The 24,240-nt window shown below is 44.6% G+C and overlaps 1 protein-coding gene across 5 annotated transcripts; it reads left to right on the plus strand.

Moving 5' to 3' along the window:
• The first annotated feature begins 4,943 nt into the window (after positions 1-4,943).
• Positions 4,944-21,693, plus strand: TRNAU1AP (tRNA selenocysteine 1 associated protein 1). Of its 5 annotated transcripts, XM_086764918.1 has the most exons (11): positions 4,944-5,140; positions 7,976-8,052; positions 8,165-8,262; positions 9,053-9,152; positions 11,667-11,742; positions 11,831-11,885; positions 13,244-13,375; positions 16,433-16,552; positions 17,976-18,138; positions 18,544-18,577; positions 20,266-21,693. In XM_086764918.1, the coding sequence occupies exons 5-11, from the start codon at positions 11,688-11,690 to the stop codon at positions 20,400-20,402; spliced, it is 696 nt and encodes a 231-aa protein (XP_086621044.1). In that variant the 5' UTR covers positions 4,944-5,140; positions 7,976-8,052; positions 8,165-8,262; positions 9,053-9,152; positions 11,667-11,687; the 3' UTR covers positions 20,403-21,693. The 5 variants fall into 5 exon arrangements, with proteins under 5 accessions (XP_086621044.1, XP_086621040.1, XP_086621039.1 ...); XM_086764914.1 differs by lacking the exon at positions 11,667-11,742 and having other exon boundaries at positions 11,833-11,885; XM_086764913.1 differs by lacking the exons at positions 7,976-8,052; positions 11,667-11,742 and having other exon boundaries at positions 11,833-11,885.
• The last annotated feature ends 2,547 nt before the right edge of the window (positions 21,694-24,240 follow it).

Consider the following 24,240-nt stretch of genomic DNA (forward strand, 5'->3'; position numbering starts at 1 on the left):
CATTTGCAAGACCTATTGGGTTTGCTGTTGCCTTGAAATTGGACAATAACAATTTAAACAGGCTGGGGCTTCTGTTTTCAGCAACATCAGAAGTCTTTGCGTTGAGTCATTAGCTGAACCGCTTTTGGAGTTACACAGCATGCTCACTGACGGGTTTAAAAAGCCTATTTATTTATTTTACCGTAAAACATCATTGGCATAAGATCCCACAAATGACTGTGTATGGACTACAAACATCCTGGCAGAAACCCCAAGAGCTACTCTCAATCAAATATCCAAAACCAGGATTAAGGCTGTCCCATGGGAACCTTATGGAGGATGTAAACAAATGAGCCCTGCCAGCCAGTAAATTATTACTGTGAACATCCGGAACACTCTTATTTGACCTATTGACATTTTCATAAATTCTCTGAGGGTGAATTCCCTGCAGCACCAAGGAAGAAATTAAGAAACAGACTTATTTCTTGTACCCCATCCCTGGTAAATGACATCCACAATGTGAGATGGCCCTTGCTGAATCTTGGCTTGGTAAGACACAGTGGTCTATTATTTGATCCCTGTGGGGATGGATGAGGCCTCCAACGAAATTCCCTCAGGAGAATGAGTAAGGACATCCCTCAGCAAAGATATGAAGAGGATAATAACTACAGAGGAACAGGGATTGACTGATGGTGTTGGAATAGGAATGCAAAACCAGCAAGAGGAGTTCGTATGCTCATAGAGCAGAAAACTGACAGACATGGGAATCAATTCCTCAAGCCCTGCTTGCTCATTGACATGCATAGGTATGCTCCACACTGAACTCTGTATGTTGTTGCTCACAGTCATTCAGCTCAGAAGCTACTCAAGCTTGAAAGACATTCCTTTAAAGGAACGGGAATGGAGCACCCTTGTCCTATTCGATCTTGGCTTTCTTGAGGAATCTTACAAACCCCACAGTACTAGAGAAATACGAACATGGGACTATCACATAAGTGTCTTCACTTTTTCTTAAATACAAGGCATGAGAGAACATCAGGTCTGTACCACTGCACCGTGTTGATATAAAACCAACTGAGTCTGGATAAGAAAATCAGCAGGCACATATGTATCAATAATGAGCTTTTACTGCCACTTTCTTCAAAAATACCACTGGTAGCTAGAACTTGGTCAGAAATTATTTTTACTTGCTGTGAGATCAAGACAGGAACAGCAAGTCTTATCAATAAATAAAAAAGAATGTCAAGTTTACAATAATTTGTAAATATTATATGGAAAAAATATCTCAGATTTCTATATCACTTTAAGCTGCATTATCTTCTTCATATAAAAAAAAATTGGTTTTGATCAAGTTTTAAGACATACCATCTTATGCAATAATGGAAAATAGATTCCATTGCATATTTTCTCCTGGATTACTTAAATTACTTTCAGAATCTGAGAAGCCATCCCAAGTTCAAAGTTTTGCTTTATGTATCTTTACTTTTTAAAAATTTTATTTATTATTTCAATTATCCCTAGCCAAATTAGTCCCTGATCTCAGTCCATTGACTACAGCTGTCCAAGATGGAGGACGGACTTGGTGCCTGCGAGACCAACAATGGGGAAGGCTCTAACACAGTAACATGCAGTACCGAAGGCAGAAAAACTATTTGAGTCAGTTTCAAGCTCCAGCTAAAAATAGCAAATTCAAATTAAAATCTCCCAGGCCAGATTCTCATGCTCAAAAGTATTAATTTTAAAAGCTGAGACCACTCAGAGCCTCCTCCCAGGACGTACTGCATGACCTTTAATTCCAGTGAAAGTTACTGAGAGTTGAAAGAGCTCTGAAGCTCACAGGACTGGGCTCTTCACCAGGCTGAGCTCCCAGCGGCCAGCTAAGAAACAGACTGCCAGCATTTCCCAGTTCCACGGAGGGGCTCAGGGATCACCCCTCCAATGGATTCCAGTAAATGCCCATTGGAACTTACTCAGCAGTTCCTAGATGACAAAATCACTACTGTCCCAGCAGAGGTGACAAGATTCAAAGATGTTTCGGCTGCTGAGTATCGACATCCACACACAGGACAGAGGAATGCCCACATCTTCCTATTACAAGCTGCTGCCTCTTTGCCAGTTCTCAATTTTTTAAGGGGAAATAAACAGATTTTTATGTAATAATATTCTTCTGGCAGTGTTTTTGCTCTGTCACAAGCTGTCCATAAACAGCAGTTACTTCAGACATAACACTGAATATAAAATCCTTACCTTCTCCTGGTCCAACACAATCACATGATCCTGGCTTCCTTTTGCATTTTTCTTGCCCAACATCCATCTCTATGGATTATCCCAGGAAAAGCCAGTTCTGTATTACTGAGCTGGAAGGAAAAATGGAAAGGAGTTATTAAAGATACTGGACTCACTTCATCAAATGACAAAGAACAAACCACTGGCTTTGAGTAGCTGTAAGGTAATAACAGAGAATGACTGACAGCTTTGTGGGCTCTGCAAAGAAGAGCTCAGTGCTAAGTGCGAACCAGTGGATGAATTGCTATGTTGCAAAAACAAAACCAAAACACACCATCCTGACACCTGAAAGGCAGTCTCAGCAGGGACTTCAAGGAAGGTGAATTTGCAAGAGACCAGGTTGCCAATAACACCAAGGCACAAAAAGTGCTACTTGACAAACAAACATTTTTATTCAACGGAGTCATCAGCTGTGGGTCTTGCTAGCTGCCTTGGTTTTATGCCAGATTTTGCAATGCTGTAGGGAAGAGCTTGGAAAAATGACCCGAGGGTCATTTTTTGAGCCCTAGGGACTCAAAAATCAGAAAAAAAAATCAAAACAAATCAAACTGTAAATATGTTTTTACTCTTATGATTCTTGCACACCCATGATTGTTGAAGAGTTGATATTCTAGAGCAATCAGTACTGGCCATGCTGCGGAATGATGATGGAGACACAGATCCCGCCCAGTACGAAGAGGAAGGATTTTCACAGTCTCCTGCAGAAATGTAGTAAGGGTCAATGTTTGCATCCGCAGGGAAAAGCAGAGCGAATGATTTTTCATTCTACTCCTGGTTGGTTTCACACACTAGTCACTGGAATGAGGATGCTCCAGGGCAAGATTTAAGTGAACATTCACACATTGCTTCAGAAGAAGTTACAGAGGGATGGCTCCATCACCCGGTGCTGCTCTTATCGTGCTATAAAAACGCCCAATTTCACCATCTGAAAACCCCCAGCCAACAACTGGCGGCCTTGTGCTGCCCTCTCAAGGGCTGCAAACAGCAGAGCAGCAGCACTTCTGCTCGTTGAGACCCAGCAGCCACAGAGGCAATAAATAATACGGAGGGTTTAGAGTGTCCCTGTCATCATCAGCTGGATTTATGGCATGCTGCAGTGACTGCACAACCACGGCTGGTGCTTCAGCAGTTCTGTCCCATGCCTGGCTTTCCATAAGAGGGTACAGGGCTTACACAGTGTTGGGTGATTCCAAAATACCAACCAACTCACAAGCATGCAGCCCTCACTGCTCCGGGTCCACTCATCTCCACTCCACCGTAACTAGTGGTCTCATTTGCTCCAGGAACTGCCACCCTTGCTGTCAAAGACCTGGAGCAGTAAACAGGAGAAGAGGGAGGATTACACTGTACCCAACCCAACCCCACGTGATGACCCCAAAGACTGAATCTCCTGCCTGCCAAGTGATGAGGCAGAGGTCTAACCTCAGAGCTGGGGGCAGCCCTGGTTTGGCTGGGATTTCTGCCCCATTGGGTGAAGGGGAGCTGGGATTATAGCCTCTCACAAACCTCCTCTGAGCCTCTGGCCTTCTGCTGACATTGCCAGCAGGCGTCCGACATTGTAAATCATGTGCCAGTGCTGACAGCGGTGGTCTGAGTGGCACATTCACAACAGAGAGCTGAAAAACTTTCACGCCGCTTATTTCAGCACCTCCAATTCTTGTGAGAAAACCTTGAAGAGATAACCAAAGTGCTTTTAGAACACCACAGTGGTAGGAATACTATCCTGTCGCTACACCAAATTATTTGGGATACACAATGCGTTTCCATGATACCTATGCAGAGCACAGCAGAGGTCTGTGTACTACCATATGAAGTAATTAACTATTTTCTCCATCTAAAAGCCTCATTATTTTTTTAAGGCAATCCCATGATGCGTGGGGGCCTGGGTTGTCAGCTCAGAGTGCTAAAATGAATTCAACCCCCATCTCAGAAAACACAAGGATCTTTTAATTAGGAAACTTGGCGGTTGTCGTATTTGTCTTCTCACATATGAAACTCTGGAGTATGCAACAGGCCCCATTTTCTTGCCCCATTAAAGGGGCTGGAAATTCACTGTTCCTTTTCAGAAAGAGCTGAAATCCCTGGGATTTCATATGACTGCAGGAACAGGGGCACTAACGGAGCCCCCAGCGCTGACCCTGTGCCCCTCTCCAGGCCAGGCGGGCAGCCCGCCCGGCTGTTTTTCCACCCACTTTAAGACACAGAGCTTCTCCTGCGGCCTGCGTCTCCTCCCTGCCCCACCACCTCCTGTCCCAGTGCTCCTGCCCCACAAGGACCCTCCTGTCCCCCGCCCCAGCCCCCGCATGGCCTCACTCAGGCTTGACCTGCCTTCCTGGCCTCATCCATCCATCCGTCCCCCTCCCCACCGCCCCTCAGCCCCTTCCTCCTCCTTCTCCCCCTCCCCAGCCCTGCACCCCTCATCTCACCCCTCCCCCCCTCAGGCCTCCTCACCGCCCCACCAGGCACCCCATCCCCTCCCCGCGCCCCAAACCACCTCCCAGCACCCCAAGACCGCCTCCCGGCGCCCCAAAACCTCCTCGAGAAGCCCCGAAACCCAACCCTCTTCCCCCTACTCACACCCGCCTCCCTCGTGAGCCCCCCCGCCACTCGCGCTCCTCCTGCCGGCAGGGGGCGCTGCCGCGGGCCGGGCCGCCCGTGGCGGCGGGGGCGCCGCTCTCTCCGCCCGCCGGGCGCCGCGGAGGAGGCGGCGGGGGCAGCGCGGCGGCGGAGCGGGGCCCGGGCTCGGCGTGAGGCGGAGCTGGCGGGGCCGAGCCGGGCTGGGCCGGGCCGAGCCGAGAGGCGAGAGCCGCGGCCCCGCTCAGCCCGCCCCGGGGCCTGCGGGAGCAGCATGGCCGCCAGCCTGTGGATGGGGGACGTGAGTGTCCGGCCGGGACCCGCGCGGGGCTTTGTGAGGCGGGCAGCGGGGCGGCCTGGCCGGCGGGAGGCGGGAGGGCAGCGGCCGGGGCGGCTCGGGGCAGGGGCACACTGCCTGACTGACTGACAGACACCCTCGCACTGCCTGACACTGTCACCGACTGACACCCTCACACCGACCCTCGCACTGACAGACTGACACCCTCACACCGACTGACACCCTCATGCTGACAGACTGACACCCTCACACGCTGAGACAGCCCCACGGACCCTCGCGCCCCCTGACACAGAAACTCCCGAGCTGACGGACACTCACACACACACACTCCTGTGCGCGCTGGCAGGCTCACGCAGGCTGACACACAAACACACACTCAGAGACCCTGACCCCGTGCAGGCAGACACGTTCGTGGGCCGTTACACACTCACAGACACAGTTAGACACACACACCCCCCTGAGTGACCCTCGTTGCCTGCCTGCAGCCAGGGTCACAGGCACGCTCATGGCACTTACACCAGTGCCACTTACCCCCTCACCCACACCACTTACACGGCTCACGCTGGTGGGCACACACGCTCGTGGGCACTGGCGTGTTCTCACACTGTTGTGCTCTGTGAGGCACTTACACACTCATGTACTCTCAAGCCTGTACACTTGCATGCTTCTAGGGTTTGTATGCTGGCTTGTATGCTCCTGTGCTTGTGGGCACTTACATGCTCGTGGTCGTGTGCTCTAAGGCACTTGCACACTCACGCGCTTGCACTCGTGCTTGTGCTGCAAGGCTCACACACTTGTGCTCACACTTGTAGGCGCTTATGCTTACTTGCACTTGTGTGCTTGTAGACACCTATCCAAGAGTGTCCCCCGCTTCCTGCCCCACACACACACACCTGTGGGTGCACTCGCGTGGCTATAAAGGATTTGCACTCCCTGACGTGCACGCACACTCGTAAGCACTGTGTAAGTGCCCCAATATTTCCCTCATTCCTGCCTGCATGTGCCCCTGGCAGCACACTCACCCTCACAGATGCTTCTTCGCCCTAGGGTGTCTCTCACTGCCTGCTCATGTGCACCCCCTGGGCACACTCACACAGTGATACGCACCCCACAGTGTCGCTTGGTATCTGTCCCCTACACACGCTGTGTACACCCTCATGCTCCTGCACCTGTGTCCCTCGCTGCTTGTCGCTGTACACGCACACTTTCATGCGCGCTCACGTATGCGTACTCACACTCAGCGTGTAGTGCTTTGCCACCCACACCTGTATGTATGTGTTCACGTTGTCCTGTAGTGCCTGCACTGACTGCTGCTTTTGCAGTCACGTATGCAATCCCACCGCTGTATCGTAGTGTCCTTGCTGCCTGCCACCAGCCTGTGTACACCCGCACATACGTACAGCTGTGCGTATGCAGTTACACCAGCACATCACAACTTCTATGTTGCCTGTTACTTGCATGCACATCTTTCTCCAGCCTCTTTCTTACAGACTCACACCAGAATATTGTGTAGTCCTGCTTGCACACACACATGCACCTCATTCTCTCTCGTGTGTGTCTACACACACAACGCAGCACATCTCTGAGCATCCCACTGGCTGCTTCTCTCAAACACCCACTTACACCAAGTTTGCTGTTGAATTGCACGCATACACTGACACACCAGGGAGTCTTCCACTGCCTGCCAGTCGTGCAAACACACTCTGTAGAGTCCCTTTCACCACGCAAAGGGTTATCCACCACCTCTCCACCGTAAGACCATCTTCTTTTTCAGTCACCTCTAACAAGCAGGCTGCGGCTCTTTGAAACGCACACACATATCCAAGCAACAGTCACCTGTTGCCTTTAGGAGTCTGGCTTTTCTGCACACACACCCCACAGGATCAGCCTCTGCGTCCATGTCTGTACAGAGGAGTGCTGCCTCCTGCTTCTAGGACATGTGATGGAGTAATTTCTGCTTGACACTCACACCTCTGCATGACATCTGCCACCTTTTGCACGTGGGAGTGCAGTACGGTTACCCACTATCAGATCTGCACAGATACTGCCAAAATCTGCACCTTCTGTCACGCACACAAGTGTCGGAGCCGCCTGGTGCCTGCCAGACACACGGACATGCTTGCGGGCTGTCAGTTCCCGCGAGGCCACGTGTCTTACTCACGCAGGTGTATGTACGTACGTGGAGCTGCATGTTTCCCCCACAGCCTGGTCCCGCGTTACCTGACACGCGCAGTGCTCCCCATCAGTACGTGTATTGCACAAAACCTGAATTTCAGTTCCTTCCCTCCTGCACTTTCTGTTACACAGAGAGGCATCATTTTCCCTCAATCCCTTCGTTATAGATTTGGTCCAAATTGCAGCCATTTCGTACTTTTCAGTCACTTTTACCGTACAGACGCCTGCTCTCCAGCATGTTCAGTGACACTGCACTTCACACGCACAGCGCCCCACTCCCACCTATGACACGAACATGATCAGTTCACCCACGGACAGTATGAAGCACAGACCTACTGCGGGACGCGATTAGAGGTCTCCCCTCCACGTGCTGCCCTGTGTCGCTCCATGGTTGTGCAAGGCAGACACAGCTCTGCAAACCCCTACCCCGGCTTGATGGGGGCTGTGTTACCTGATGCATGCGGGTAACCCCCTCGCGCTGTGCCATGCCTGTGTACCGGCCCAACCTCCGTTTGCGTATAGAGAAGGAGCCCGCCATCTCCTTGTCCCCTGCTCTGTGTAGTGAATGCTCAGTTTGTTGCTGTATGTTTCTCAGTGGCTTTTGTCCTGTGAAAGCTCCCTGTTCTCTGAAATTCATGCTGTCTCTTGGGTTCCACTTTGCAGACTGTTGAGCCTGGTTCATGCATGCCTGCTGGTTTTGAGTGGCATCGACCCTCTTAAATGAGTCTTCTTTTTGAAGTGTAAGGGTAAAATACTTCTCAATAATGTTTTAACTGCTTAGGGTGACATTGACACATATATTCTCCTGTTTGTAGTTGCGTTGACCTAACGTATTTTTTTTTGCTTTTATAGCTGGAGCCATATATGGATGAAAACTTTGTTTCAAGAGCCTTTGCCACCATGGGAGAGCTTGTACTGAGTGTAAAAATCATTCGAAACAGGTTGACAGGGTAACTGTTTATGCTTGTTCTCAGTTTGCGTTTGAGTTGAACCGTTTGCCCTCTGCACAGCATCACTGTGGTCCTGTCCATATTACAATGATTTTCTCTTTGAGCTTTTCGCCATTGCTGACAACAATATGGGTGTATCGCTATTAGCAATGGAGAGGACGCTTGCTGGTTCTTTGACCTCCCCATCAACAACCCAAGGCGTGGCCCTCATCGTGCAGTGCTTCAGCACTCATTCAGAGCGGCGTATGCATGCCGTACGGTCCGTCTGGGAATTACACCTGCTGGGCTGAAGGCTTCGGTGACTAGGCTGTGTTAATGGTTGCACTGGTGCAGCTACGTGATGCTGGCAGAGGTGGGAAGTCTGACTTAGAAAGAGCAATACGAGAACCTTTTGAGTTAATTGGGAATAAAATGAGTGACTACGCAGAAAAAAAAGTAGCTTCGTATTCTTGTAAATGTTGTCATTTCAGTTTTCAATTGTTTAAACTTGAGTGGGAAAATTTATATAGTCCATGAAAGTACAAAGTAAACTAATTGTGAGCAAAACTATTTTCTATGTGCTCATATTGACATGACTTACTGGTAAGTAGGGGTTATCGCTCTACTTGAGAGCCATGATTACTTCGCTAGCTTCTTTTTGGTAGCTAATGATTTTACTTTGAAAAAGGAATTGTTCTAAGTACTGCAGCTAAAGCAAATTCCCTACTAGTTATCTAAAAATATAATATTCCTCCTCAAACATGTTTTAAATCTGGAATCTTTCTCTCTCCTCTCCTGTGTCTGTGTTCAGAATTCCAGCAGGCTATTGCTTTGTAGAATTTGCAGATCTAGCTACTGCAGAGAAATGTTTGCACAAAATCAATGGAAAGCCGCTTCCTGGTGCTACACCGGTAAGTACATTAAATCAGCCAGTTGGGAAGGAACAGATAGTGTAGAATCTGTATTTTGAATGATTACAGAGAAATTGAATAGTTAACAAACTGGAATTCTTCTTTTCTTTAGAGTTAAATTAATGAACATACAGCTGTTAATGTTCTTGCTCAGAAAATTGTTGGAAAAAATACTAATATCTGTGTGAATGTCTGGATAAAACCCAGGCATGGAAATGCTGTGTTGTTTTTTTTTTTTTATTTCTGAGCCTTTCTACTATTACCAAAGCTGGACTAATGAGAAACCAGAGGAGAACAAGGGAAAAATAGATTGAGTGTACCTACTGCAGTCCTTTGATCTCTCTTCATTTGTAGCTTCAGATTGATTTGTTATGTTGTGTGTGTTGTTATAGATGCACAAGATGAACTTGTGAGTTCGCAGTGGCTTTTGAGTAACTTTAATTTGCAAGAGATGACTTTTAATCTTTGCATTGTTTTTGGCCCTTAGCAAACAAAAGTTATTCAAACCTGTTTACAGAGGAGAAAGAGCTATTCCACTGTATAACTGGAGTACATAACAAGTGTCTCGGATGCGTAAAAGCAAGGTAGTTAGGAGAAGAGGAGGAATAGTCAGAGAGGCTAATTTTAGGATGGTGACTCGAACGTGCGGTAGATTAAAATGGGGCGGCTGACACAGCTGTCCGTTGTGCCCACAGAAGTTGGCAGCAGGAGCTATGATGACTGATTCGTAAAGCAGCTCTAGAATCACCGCAGTCACGGTGTGATACCATAAGGTAAACCAATGCCTGTTTCGGTGTAGTTAGTACCCTGAGCAGGAGACTGGGAAGTTCAGGTGGTGTTCCTTCAGGTGTTTGGTCAGCCTTCCTGAGAGGACGGTGTTCCCTATTAAAAGGGACAGATGAGAGGCCTGGAGGTACCTGTTTCACCTGTCCTGTTTAACATGCCCTTACACCGCAAATCAGAGCCCAGCATTAAGAGAAGCCAATCTTCCCGGATGCCTTCTGTAGTCACTAGAGAGAAGGCGAGCAGCTCCTGCAAGGAGTAGTGTAATAATCAAAGTTTGGTTTCAGGAGTACCCATCTTTATCCACAGTTTGATTCAAAATGCGGCATTGTGTAGAGGGATGGTTTACATAACACATGGAGAGAATTGCAGATGTCAGACAGAGATCCAACCTAGGTAGCATAAATCAGTGCACTCAGCAGGCAGCTGTCCAGCTCGTTTCTTATGTTTAGATACTTTTCCTCTTGTTTGCAAAAAAACTGAATGCGGCTCACTCTTTTATTTATTTTTAAATACTGAATCAGCCAAGGGAATAACAGAGAGCCATGGCACTGTTACTGTCTCTGTTTTACAGAATTAGTGTCCCCCATTCCTGTTTGAGTGGAAGGTCTCTCATCGATTCTAAACCCAAAATATTGCAATGAAGAGCAAAATCCAAAATAAAAGATGAAAGCGCTTCGAAGTGGAATCTAAATTTTGTGTTAGCTTGTAAATGGTCCACAGAAAGAGTTGTGTCCCTCTGTGCACTTGTGAATGCAAGCATGCAAGGAGCATGATTATAGAGCCTATAGAAATAGAAATAGAGCCTATAGTCTTTGCTCTATTTCCAGAGAATTATTTACGCTATCTTTGAGGGAAGAAAGTACAGCATACAAGGTGCAAGTTCTTGCTGTGCCACTGTGTAGTGTAGAGGAATATCTACTTTGGAAGCCTGCTGGGAGACAGAAAAATGGTTTTGAAGCCACTCAAGCTGACTCCAGCTTAGGTCTTCCACTCTCTGGGTGAGTTCTGACACCAGTATTCTTGTAAAGGGGTGCAACCCTTTGATTCTTCCTCTGTCAGACATGTTTCAGAGGAAAACAGCAATTACCGTTGCACTCTGTGGAGAGCCTGCTTGGATCATTGTGGACTAAGCACAGTATAAGAGTGCTTGTGGGATTGAGACCCTCAGGATTTTGAGGCAGAAGACCGGTTGCTCCTTAGATCTCGGTCTAGACTCAAATGTGAGTTGAGCACAAGTTGCTGAACCCTGGTAGGATGGGGACAGGGAGTTCCAGATGTGCCAGTGGGCACAAATCTAGGTTCCTGGGAAACTTGTTTAAAAAAAAAATCACATGCAAAGTTTAGAGAGGCCTCCAGTGTCCAATGACAGGTAACTCTTTCAGAAAAACCTTAATTTTGGATCTTAATGAGTGCATCATCCAGAGCAAAGTCTTTAGCCATACTTCCAGACTCAGGGACTGATTCCATTTTTCCAGTGTGATGGATTCTGGTCTGCCAGTATTCCTGCAAATCGCAAATGTCCAGCAGTCTGTGCTGTCATTTCATTTTAAGACCTTAAAATTAGAAGTTATTTAATATTTGTTGTTAGTACCTCTGTTTTCCTGTCTTCCTTAAAGATAGAAAAATTTGCTGTATGTAAGGCTCACCTCTCTTTCACTAGCTTTATAAATTGTTGAAACAAACATAGGCCTCTTGGTGCAGGTTCTTTGCTGATTTTTGTTATTATAGCTGTGCTGAAGTCGAATAAAAATGCTGTCCTTAACTGGCTGGCCTGACGGCGTTGAACATCTGTCAGCATTAAGAAAGTTATGTAAAATTTATTGTATTTTTTCCTAATTGTTTGGATTCACATGAGAGCATTTGAATGTATGGATTCATTTTTGCCTTGTTTCAGGCAAAGCGATTTAAATTGAATTATGCAACGTATGGAAAACAGCCTGATAACAGGTAAATGCTCAATATTCAAATATTAATTTTGCCTGCTTAATGTCTCTTTTTCAGTCCTCTTTGCCTTGTAAAGAGGATTCCATATATGTACACCCACAAGTTCATTACTGCCAATGATGTACAGCTAGAAAATTTTGCTAGGAGAGCATTCACAGGATGCTACAACTAAAATTTGTACCACTTTGTCCAGCAGTGCCAGATAACTGAATCTCATAATTAAAAAGGCAGATTACATTAAATTGTCTTGGCACACGCTGTAGATATTTGCGATGCCATAGCATGTTAGCACTTTCTGTGTATCCGAGGATGCATCCCATCATAATGCTGTATAAGTGCCATGAACGTGTTTAGCACCAAAAGATAAACGCAGTGGTTTCACACCACCCGCCGTAACCGGAGAGAGTACCACGGCGGTCAGCAAAGAGAGAGCAGGGCGCTCTGAATTGCCCTCTGGAGGGGCCCCTCTCTCTGCGTTGATGCTGAAAGGTGCGGAAGGAGACAAACGGGCTGAATTAGGCTCCGGAGGCTGGGTGGTGTGAGTACCTTTCATAATACCTGCCCAGAAACGCTTACACAGCTGCAGGAAAAATAACACAAGGAGGTGTTCAGGCAGGTGTGTGCGAGGGTGAAAGCAACCCGGTCCCGCAGTTCATTAGGGTAGTGTTACTCATATCTCAGCAATTACATTTTATTTTAGATTATTATGATTTTTTTTTTTTAAACACAACTTTTTAGGTTAGAATCAAGGCATGACAGATGAGGACATGAATGAGATGTACATTTGTTAACTAATTCTTACAGTTCTGTTTGCTCTGGAAATACAGGTAGATGTATTGGATTCCTTTCTGATTCCAGCAGCTTGCCCCTGAGTCTTTAGCAGAGAGAGGAAAAATTTGACTGCCTGTCAGTTTTATGCTTTGCCTTTTGTGTGGCACAGCAGATTTGTCAGGAGTGTCTTTTAAGATATCAAAATTTTCTATCATCAAAGAATCTAATTCATATGTTATAATTTAATATATTGGAAATAGCAGATCTATAAGTGAGACATTAATGTTTTCTTGCCATGTTAGGAATCCAGAGATATCCTGTGAGAACTAAAAAAAATGGAATGATCTTTAAATAAAAAGGAGTATTAAGTAGATTAGTTGTGCTGCTTGAATTAACTTGGAAAAGCAATGTCAATAAAAATTTTAGTCACCCAAGTAACTTAACTGGCAACACTTTAAAGTGTCCGTTAAATGGTCCTTTAATACCACTTTTCTCTGAAGCCAAATGTTGAAGCTAAATGTTAGCTGTCACTCAGCATGCCTCTTTTTTTGTGTGGTTGTACTTAAGAAGTTTTCTTTTCGTTTCTTTAGTCCAGAATATTCACTTTTTGTGGGAGACCTGACTCCTGATGTGGATGATGGCATGTTATATGAATTTTTTGTTAAAGTTTATCCATCGTGTAGAGGTGGAAAAGTTGTTTTGGATCAGGCAGGAGTATCCAAGTAAGTCATCTTTTATTCATTCTTTTATTTCACTTCACATACAGCAACAGGAAAGACATACTGCAGCAAGGGAAACAGAATAGTTCTGTCAGTTTAGAGTTTAGTTATCTGAAAATACAGCCTACAGTATGCTTGGATTTTGATAGCCACCACAGCATGTTGTCACTCCTCTGTCAGTATGATGCTCTTTGTGTGTTGGCAGTGTATTACTGCACCTCTGAAAATGCTGAAAAATATCTAGGTAATCTTGAAACACTCTCCCTGGACTCCTAGATGGAGTTGTGCTTTTACAGTCTTTAGGCTGTTGAGTGTATTCCTTTGAAAGCTTTACGGGTTTTTGTTTCAAATAGGGTAGGGCAAACAACGCTATGATTCATTGTCAAGTACTTAGTAGCCGCCTTGTTTATCTTTACTGGAAATGTCTCACCAAAAGCAGATGTCAAAAAGATGGTTTTCTTAATGTTATTAAAACATTTTCTAGATAGCAGAAAATTAAACTATATTTTCCTGGAAGAGGGACCAGTTGTTGAGCATCCTTGTTATCAAAACAGAAGATGGCTTCAATGAACCACAATGTTCTGTTATAATACCTAGGAGAAAGTTGTGATAAGACTTACAACATTGCTGTAGATCTCCCCTCTTTCTCACATAAGGTTTCTCAGTTGTAGACATGTTGGTTTGAAGAAACCTCTGGAGGTCTCTCGTCCAACTTCCCACTCTAAGCAGGACTGCTGCCTGTGCTAGATCAGGTTAACCATGACTTGTTTAGCCTGGAAATCCTCCCAGATAATACAGCCTGTCTGTTCCAGTGATGCATTACCTCCCTGGTAATGAAGTTCTTCTTAATGTGCAACCTGAACCTCTTGCAGAGCTGCTCAGGCACTCTGTAGCTGTTAGTACTCATGCTGTTACTGACACAGACAGGGTGGGCTCTGGGTGCCTCCTGCTCCTCCTCAGAGATGTAAATCCAGCAGTTCTTGTTTTGCTGCACCTGCTTCGATCTCTGCCTACAAAATAGGTGTTGGGTGATGTGGGTTGGGCTTTGGGAACCGTTTGTAAATGCAGACCTCAGGGAAAGGGAGTCTGTGGTAGCTTGGGAAGTGGGGAAGGAGCAGGGACTTAAAGGCCCATTGCTGGGAAGAGCACAGCTCTCTCCCCTAGCAGTGCTGGAATGTTCCTGCCAGGGGCTTTGTTGTGACTTGTGCAGTTACTCAAAGCTGAGGCAACTGCAAGTGTTAGTGTGATGCGAGAGAGGAACGTGGGGCTTGTGGATGTGCCTAGCGAAACCCTGGCCGTTTCAGCTGCAGCTGGTAGATCAGGAAGGCCTCCTCCCAGCACCTCTTGTCCAGGCAAGAGAGGAGCTTGGAGCCTGATGCAGTGCTGTCTCTGCTGCTTTGCTTTCTGCTGAGGTTGCAGGCTGGGGGGGCTTCTAACTGATAGGACAGGACAGAATGTCTGCCAGGGCAGGCCACGAAGAAGCAATTTCTTTGTGGGTTTTTTTCTGTACTAAAAGCTGGTTTAGCCACTGGTGTGAAAAAACTAAGTGTCTGGAAAAGCTGGAAGAATCACTGTCTCCCTTGCTGTACCCAGCTGTGTATTCCTGTACACTACATCCAACTGTTCATTTGTCCTTCTCCATTCTGGAACCTCCAGTATTCCCAGTTTCACGTGCACACTCTTGGTCGCATCTGAAAGGCTGCAGAAGTCTTTGTAGCAGCTTAGAAACATACACGCTTTTGTGTGTAAACACCTAAAATTGACTTAAACTAACTTAGAAGTTGACTTGCACTGGTTTAGTTTGCCACAGTCCTTTTGTGGAGGACAAGTTAAACAGAATGTGTACCCGCATAGAGTTTTGTTCTCGCTTAATTATCCGGTTTTATATAGATAAGCCTGAGCTTTGGTTTGGTCTTCTGTATGTGAGGAGTACCTGTACATGCATATATGTATAAAAATATGCATTTGGACTTCTGTGTATGGCTTGCTATGCAAGATACTGCATTTTATGGGGCATCAACTGCTCTATAATTGCTTCCAGTGTGGACCTACTACGTGATGCCACTTTCGAAATAATGTGTTACTCGATATTTAAGAGTTCCCACAGAGTAGATAATATGCTGTATATTTACACCCGTGCTTACGGCTCGTTCTTTTCCCTGGGTAGACAAGCCCTTTCCCTCCCAAGCTCCTTCCCTCACCTAGATGGATTTCTCTTTCCCTCCCACACCTAAGTCTTTGATCTTTTTGCTGCGTGATGCAGCCCATCCCATCTTGGGATCCTGGCACTGCCCTCTTGGATGCTGTTGCATTGCTTCTGATTCACTACGGCATCAGAATCCCACGCAAAGGACCTTTGGGATTGGAGGGGAATGAATATTCTCTGACTGGCTGATGTACAGTACTGCTAGCGCCGCAGTGAAGGCAGAGGCAAGGGGTTGCTGGCGGTGTGCTCTCCCTGTTCAAGTTGTGCTGTCAGAGCAGGTTTTAGCAACTTGACGTTAAAAGCTCGTTCTCAGTTCCACTGTTGAGAATGCTGATGGGGCCGTGTCATTGTTAGGAATTTGAATATTTTCCTATCGAAGAAAAGGACTTGATCAGCAAGTGTATCTCAGTTGATCCTACAGAAAAGCAATGTTTTCCTTCACAGTGGGGCAGTTTTCAGTATCAATGGTGCTTAGGTGGCAATTGTGTGCTGACTTGCAAGTGGTTAGATAATCTGTACCCTCGCGGTATAGACTTGAAGCTTTGCTACTGTCTGTTCATGGATTTCAACATGTCTTGTGCCAGCTCACTTCCAGCTCCTCAGGATCCACTGGCACAAGAATTACTTTACTTTTGTCAAGCCCTTGAAAGCACCGCTGAAGCTTGGATGTACGGTTACAAGCATTTTGCAAAAGCGACTGGAAGGCAGAATCATTTAATCTGTACTAAAAGCAGGGACAGCCCTAGTGAAAGTGTTTCACTGTAAACTTTGACTTCCCTGTAAATACTTTTTTAAAAGTGGCACAGCTTTTTTGTTTGGTTTTTTTTTTGATGAGTTATTCTGTATCTTTGCAGAGGTTATGGGTTCGTGAAATTCACGGATGAACTGGAACAGAAAAGAGCGCTGACAGAGTGTCAAGGAGCTGTGGGGCTGGGCTCTAAACCTGTGCGCTTGAGTGTGGCTATACCAAAAGCGTGAGTATAAGAGCAGCCAGACGTTTCTAAAAGAACAGCCTGATGTGAAATCACATGTGTTTTTAAATATCTTTTAGTGTTTTGGGTACATTTCCTGGAAGTTTCCATCACAAAGTGAAGGAATACCCATGGATATAGTAAAGTAGCTAGAGTATCAGAATGCACAGGAATTAAACAAAAATGTAGCATTATATCAAGACTGAGCATTTTACACTGTTTTTAACTACATACATGAATAAATACACACACATGTACACATACTGTATTTAAATGTTATTATTTTTAAAGTATATGTTCCTTTGCATTAAACTGAAATAGTCTAAATCTGCTTATTGATTTCTGGATAGCAAAGCTCAATTACCTTACTAATTCTATTATTATGTCTACTAAATATAAGTCTTTTGGGCAGGGATTAACTTTTTTTTCTGTGTTTGTTCAGAGCCTGATACAGTGAGATCCTGGTCTGACTTGGGGCTCGTAGCACTAGGGTAATACAAATAATAGTAATTGCTCCCTATTTGAATAATATTTAGATTTTCAGTGACCTCAGAACTCTTGGGGGGATAAGGAAAAGAAAAGCAGAAAAAGGGGGTGTATCGTGGTGAGAAGACATGTTTCCTTCTTCCTACTTCTCACTAATTTCATCATTAGACATAGCTTTATGTGTGATGTATTTTCATTTTCAAACAATATTTGTCATCTCATTATTTCAAATCCTGATAATCAGTTGGGATTCCCAGTTCCTTGGGAATGTGAATTTTAGTCAGCTCACAGGCTATTTAAGTCTTTTTTTTTTTGTAATTACTTGTAGTCCTTTTTACTTCATGAGCTCTTCCAACTCTGTGCGTTGAAGGCCACCCAGTTCAGTGGGAACGGCGACAACCAGTCATTGCTCAGGCTGCTGTACAATAGCGGCAGAAGGGAGAGGTTTTTATCCATTCTTACTAAAGAAAACCCCAGTTCTTTTGCAAGGCTCTAAGTCTTTAACTCTTCCTGTAAAGCAAGAGTCAGAACCTTGTCTCAGGAAGCTGCAGAGTACTGTACTTTCCTATTTATCAGAAGGAAAAAGAGACCCAAGAATGTGGATCGTGGTTCAGGATTATTCTAAGCTAAGGCTCATAGTCCTGAACTCTTCCCTTCCCAGAGTCAGGAAGTGATACTAAATTAACTCATAAAAAGCAATGTTTAGTAGTGAAGGTGAATACAGGAAAGGGTGTTAAATTTAAACCACTTCTTTCTTTCTGCAAATGTATGCAAATGATAAATACTGCTGCAGTAAATAGTGAATATATTTTAAAGACTGAAATTTGCATGTTAGACTAAGCCTTGTTTGTGTACCATATTGTATTGTAAGCTATTTCACTGCTTTTCTTCGTAATTGTTCTGCATTATTTGCAACTTATTCCTGCTTTATTTTTTTAAGTAATCGTGTGAAACCAATGGAGTATAATCAGATGTACAACTATAATTATAACCAGTATTACCAGCAATATCACAACTACTACGCGCAGTGGGGCTACGACCAGAACACAGGCAGTTACAGCTACAGCTATCCCCAGTATGGATACACGCAGAGCACAATGCAGGTAGGACGGTGCAACGGACTCGCTCTTCAGCGATCTGTGCAGAAACACAACACAGCTTTCAAGACGGTGATAGGCACATTTTATATTCAATTCTAGGGTCTTAATATAGCTGCTTGATGAGGAAGCAAAACTGTTTATCAGACCCTGGCATGTACTGTTGCTCATGTGGGAGATATTGGTGGGACTCGGGGGATAAAAATGTCTGGAGGGCACAAAGGGTCTCTTATTACAGTTGTTATGGTAGAAAGGTTCTCTTGGTATGGACATGGGGCTTGTGTGTGAAGAATTCTGTTGTAATCAGTCAGATATAAAAGTCAGTGAATGATAGTCTTAATCAACGGATGATGTTTGTAAAAGAAAAGACAAACATCTGTTCTAAGGTGTTGGGTTTTTTTTCTCTTGCAGACATATGAAGAAGTTGGTGAGGATGCATTGGAAGGTATGTTACTTGAAGTTGGTATTGAAGTTGTCTGTCTGTTCTGCACTGACTAGAGATAGTCTTCCTCAAAATGGCCCTCAGTTTCAATGTTTAATATACCTTTAAGTAAATCTGAGGTCTGAGAAAATTTGTGGGTCACAATTGGTTGCTGTTCCTATTCTGAACCTTGTCAGGGCTGAAACTAACTGACCTCACTAGCACTGAGATTTTTGTCTTCTGTAGTATTCAAACTTTTATCCTTTTTTTAGTATTTTTTCTGTTGTGCTACAAAAACAATGTAGATAGTCTGTTTTTCTGTAAAATCTTGACATTTAGACCCCGGGATACTTCACTATGCTTTTAATTTAAAAAAGAAATACTGTCAGTTATCACACTGATAAATTATTTGCTTCAGCAGTCATTGCTTGAAATGGACCACTAACCCATATTGGGGTTTTAGATATACGTATAAGCGGTTTTCATTTATTGATGCAAGAAAAAAATCGTTTTATACTAGCAGTTCCAAATTTGAGTGGAATAGGTACTATGCAGTGTATCTTATTTTTCTCTTTTAAAAAAATTAAAAATCACATGATAACAATAGAAAGCAGCTGAATCCTTTACAGAATCCATAGGTATCAGTAATGATGTCAAAGAGAAAGCCCTTAAAGGCTTTTAAAAGCGTTACAGGAGAGCATTCCTTTCTCGGAGGCTAACACACTGCTGCAATAGTTAGGATATCTCTGGAATATCTTCTTCTCGTTGATTAAATTAATATGTTGACGTTGGTAGGAAACTGAAATAATGTGTTGCCAGTGTATCATTCCTTTTTTCTTAATTCTGTTCTCCTGTGGTGTGTTACAACGAACCACACCGCATGTAAACACACCAAACGTGTTTACAAGCATTTTTTTTCTGGTGTGTTTTGTAGTTTGTCCATTTTGTCAGCTGGGTGCTTTGCGCTCCGATAGTCGCTTACTAACCTATGCCATTGTGCCAGCCTGATAACCTGAGCTTTAGATTGCGGGTGTTGTTAGCATCCTGCAAGCGGTTTGGGGAATACCATGGGTCGGTTGTTGTGAAGTGTACATTGGTAGTAGCCAAATTGTACCCGCTGGGTTGCTCTCCAGCTCCAAAATGCTTGACAAACATTTCTCCCAACTGTAAAATAGGGGACGTATTCGTATGTGGTGTCACTGGCACTTCTTTGGTTACTAACTGTGAAATGCTTTGAGATGTTCGAGGCTTTGGCAGACAAGCTCTGGTGACTCTTGTTGCAGCAGCATAAGACGCTACCATCCCCAGCCATCCACTCTGACCCTGTAGTGGAGGGAGCAGAACGGAACGTGTGCCTGCGCCTCCGCTCCTCCACTTTGCAGTCCGATGCCTTAGTGCCAGCCCACCTTCTTTGGCAGTTTAAATGGCGACACTGGGCTGCGAGGTGCAGGTATGCGTTCTCTCTGTTGACTCTGCTATGGGGGCAATTACCACTGGAAAGAGGGACATACTGGGATGTAATTATTTCTTATCCCATTGCAGTATGATTTACTAGGGCTAATCTAGTCAGGTTCATGACTGGGCAAGTGCTGGGAATTTTTTGTGACTCCTCCTATGTTGGTTTTAATAAAACTAAGATGTTTACAGGATGTGGGTTTTTCCTAAAATGTTTGGCTTGTGACCTATTTGTCTGTCTGTCTTTCCTCCTTTAGATCCGACGCCTCAGTTAGATGTCCACGAAGCGAATAAACAGTTTATGGAACAGAGTGAAGAGCTCTACGATGCCTTGATGGACTGTCATTGGCAGCCCTTGGACACTGTCTCGTCAGAGATTCCAGCCATGTTATAGCCTCGTTGCTGAGGCTCTGCGTCTGTGTGACAAGCCCGCCAGTGCACTCCAGACTGTTACGCTGCACCTGGATCCTGCGGTAGTGAGGGGTGGCCCTTTCTCCAGCCAGGTCTGTTACTGGAAGTACGGGAGGACTGTGGCCTTTCCTGTACGAAATGAGTATCATAGGAGCATCATGGTAACCTTTATTCATGGTGAAAGTTAGAACTGCAGCGGTTTTATTCCTTTCGTCTTGAAATGAACTCTTAATACTTCTTGGGAATTGTAATTTATAAACTTTCAACGAGATGGCACAGGGGAAAGACTCTACTCCAACGTACAATAAAAAAGTTGGTCTTTTAAGTAAAATTACCCTTTGCATTTTGGTTCCTGCCCATCTTTCTGTTTTCCTGCCCATTTAACTGTCTTCAGTCATTTGATCCAACTCTCATGAATGTGTTTTTTTAAAAAATCATTGCTGGATGCCACTGAAATGTCAGAAAAGCTTTCTAGTGACTGGGTAAGGTTGCTGTAACTTGAGGACGGGAAAAAATCATGTAGATGAAAGCTTCTGTTCTGTTTAACCTAAGCTGTGATCTTGAGCTAGCAAGTTTACAGCTCGGTGTTCTTAAGCAATCTGCCTGAAGAGCACTTGGGAGCATAAAGACAGGAAGGAGTGCCCTAAAACTACTACAGACCGATGCCTTCCACCTGGTGGTCTCTCGCACGTTTGGCTTCCCTCTCCACCTGTGTATGAGGAAATAATTTCCCATCAATCAAGCAGTTTCAAACACTTTTACCAGCAACCTTGTTTAAATGTTATTTTGTGTATCGTGCCTTTTTCATTGTGGACACACCTTGATGTCTCATTAAGCTGTTAAGATTTCATAGCGTCTTCCACTGTCCTGTCAGAGTGAATATGGTGAAACTGAAGATCTCGCAGTAAAAACGGGTCACAGCAATCTAATCGATATATTGTGCAACGAATTGTTGCTCATCTGGAAAGCATTTTTCTACTGGATGTTGTATAAGCTGGATGGACAAGCAATATATTTAAGCTAATATTATGTTGCGTTAGAGGTGACAGCCAAAATAATAGCACTTATGTACATGTTATAAGCCCTTTTCAGGCTTTTGTGCCTTAAACTCTTTGAGAAATAGGAAGAGATAAACTACCTGTAATAAATGTCTATCCAAGAAATAGTTTGGTAACTGAAATTGCTACTGCAAAGCATTTGGTTGCCTCCCTGCCCATGTTGATGCAGAGATTTGCCACAAAATTTAAATACTTTCATAAAGCCTACTTCTACTACACCTTTGTTTGTGTCCATAATTACGATATATTTGTCATTCTGTGGTCTTTTTATCAACTGCCATGGTAAACGCACCGTGAATATGAGGGGGATGGTGACATACACTGGATTTAGCGTATTTCTGAGCAAGTGGAACTAGATGACTACTGAACCCCTGCATTCTCATCTGCTGTGAATTTTTTCCTCCTGCTGTGCATCTGACTGTGCTGTGGGCTGTTAACAGCATCCTAACCTTCCGTTACTCTGAATTTACGGCGAAGAACGTTCACTGTGTGTGCTGGTAGTGTTTCAGAGGCAGCAGAGAGGTGGAGGAGAGCAGAGCTTTTCCCTTCTGACGTAGCCGGTCAGCGGTGCTGAACACTCAGACGATGCCTGTTCAATAGAATGGCATTTCAGAGGTGATGTAAAGAAGATTTTCTTTATGTTCTGCTGTTAAACACTTTCTAGGCTGTTCTGTTACAATTTGGGAGTGCAGAGGCCAGCAGAGATTACCCACTGAAGCCTGTTTACTGGTGCTGCAGAGCTTAAAATAGCTCTTGCATTTCCTTTTAGGAGAGAGGTTGGCGTGAGGCTTTGGGCCACGTTCCCCTGATGTGTGAGCCAGCCTTTTGGGGTTGGTTGTGAGAATCTCAGCCAATGTTCTGCTGAGCTGTTAATCTCTGTGCGTTTTTTTCCTGAGTATTGCTTATTCATCTTAATGTTCATTTTCAGCTCCTGGCCATTATTGCAGCATCTGCAGCACAAGGGAGACTTTTATGTGGAACTACAAAACAGCCGGTCACCTGGATTTTTAGGGTTTGTGTTTTGGAATCCAAGTTAAACAGTGTGGGATTTTGTTTCTCATGGATGGCTACAGGAAAAGCTCTGATTAATGACCATTTAGTGTAACACAAGATGAAAGACAAGGACTCCGTGTAGTAAGGTAAATTCTGCTTTTGTCTTTATGTGCTAAAGGCAAGAAATCCAAGGCAGGTGATATCACAGCTCACTGGGATTATGTAATTCTTGAAAATGGCATCAAAATCTGCAGTTGAGATTATGAAGTGTTCTGCCTTTCAGCATGCGATGTTTACTAGCAGTTACAAAACCCACTCAAACATTCTTACTATTCTTATGTTAGTTGTTGAAGATGTGATGATCCGATTTAGATTACTCTAAATTGCAGGGACTCTGGGATTGTGGTTTGAGTTCTGGAGAGTGAAAAATATTTCACCAACTGCAGAGCTGGAAAGACGTGGGCGTTACTCCTGTTGGGCGTGAAGTGATTTCCAAAGCGTAAGCTGCAAGGCTGCGGGGTGCCCTGTTGTTATTAGCATCTGTTTAATTAAAAGCTTGACAGTAAGCAAGATGGCCTATGAGAAATTCCGACCAGCTTCCAATGGGATGAGGAGTCTGAAACCACTTCTTTAGCAGATGTGGGTCTGTACCAGCACAGACCCGTGTGTGGGTCAAGGGGTCTAACGGGGCTGGTGATTATGTTTTCCATGTGTGTCTAACTAGAGAAAATTCCTGTTGCTTGGACTGGTTTCAGGAGACAGATTCATATCCCACACACCAAGAAGCACTGAACACCCTTAGATGTCTCTTGGAATCCCTTTTAAGGAACAGAGATGTTTGACTCTGATCTTTGCGTACTCAAATTCTCATTACTCGCTTGCTAATCCCCAGCCTCTGCTGAACAAGATCTGAGAGGAATTTTTACCTTCCAGCCTTGCTATCTCCCAGTGCATCTTGTAAAGCATACTGGATACACCAGTTTCGGGATTTGACTTGGGATTTGCTTAGACATTAAATCAATTCTATGGAAGGATAGGGTATGAATTTTAAATGCAATAGCTACTTTTAGAAATCGATACAGCTAGTTCAGAAAATGTCATTCTGACAAAGCTCGCTTTATCCTTCTGCCTGGCTAGAGCATTTCTTCAGAGGGTATCTCGTTTTTTTTTAAGGTTACTACACTTTTCTTTCGTAGCTGTTGTTCCCAGTCAAAATGGTTTTACCAAGTGCAGTCTGTTTTGTAAGAAGAGTTTTGGGAGTACTGCTGTTTTTCTTGGATTGTATCATGCTGCTTCTGCTATAAGATTTCCAGGGTCAAAGCAAGGGTAGGTAACACAGGTAAGGCAATATAGATTGACCTGCATGTGGCCAGGCTTTGTCTTGTCCTCTCAGCAAGCAGGACCCCTGAGGAGCCTCAGGCACAGCAACCCACCTCCATCACCAATTCATGCTTGTTTTTCCTTACTGTTGGTTTTTCAGAGCGTTTTCCTGTGGGTTGTCTGCTCCCACCTGTCCGGCAGTGGGAATTGCAACTTCTTCTAGCATTGGCTCCCTGAATTGCAGCCTCTACCAGTGTTTGGCTCCCCTTTCTGTGCTGCGGAAGAGACTGATGTGAGGTTCCCGGCCATGCTGGGTGGTTTCATCAGGACTTCACTGACTATGTGGTTGAGTACTGAAGACATGCAGCAGGAGTTTCTCTGCTCTATCTTCTCTCCATCCATCTTCTCACGATGGGCTGAGGTCTACTGAGCATCCATTGGTTTTTGGTA

This window comes from Chlamydotis macqueenii, chromosome 22 (genome assembly GCF_036417535.1).
Source record: "Chlamydotis macqueenii isolate bChlMac1 chromosome 22, bChlMac1.mat, whole genome shotgun sequence".
Lineage (NCBI taxonomy): Eukaryota > Metazoa > Chordata > Aves > Otidiformes > Otididae > Chlamydotis > Chlamydotis macqueenii.

Excerpts from the sequence above, each read along its gene's own strand:
- TRNAU1AP (XM_086764913.1), top strand. The coding sequence starts at position 5,114 with ATGGCCGCCAGCCTGTGGATGGGGGAC. Across the intron at positions 8,263-9,052 it reads ATTCGAAACAGGTTGACAGG|AATTCCAGCAGGCTATTGCT; the intron begins GTAACTGTTTAT and ends GTCTGTGTTCAG. Across the intron at positions 11,886-13,243 it reads GGAAAACAGCCTGATAACAG|TCCAGAATATTCACTTTTTG; the intron begins GTAAATGCTCAA and ends TCGTTTCTTTAG.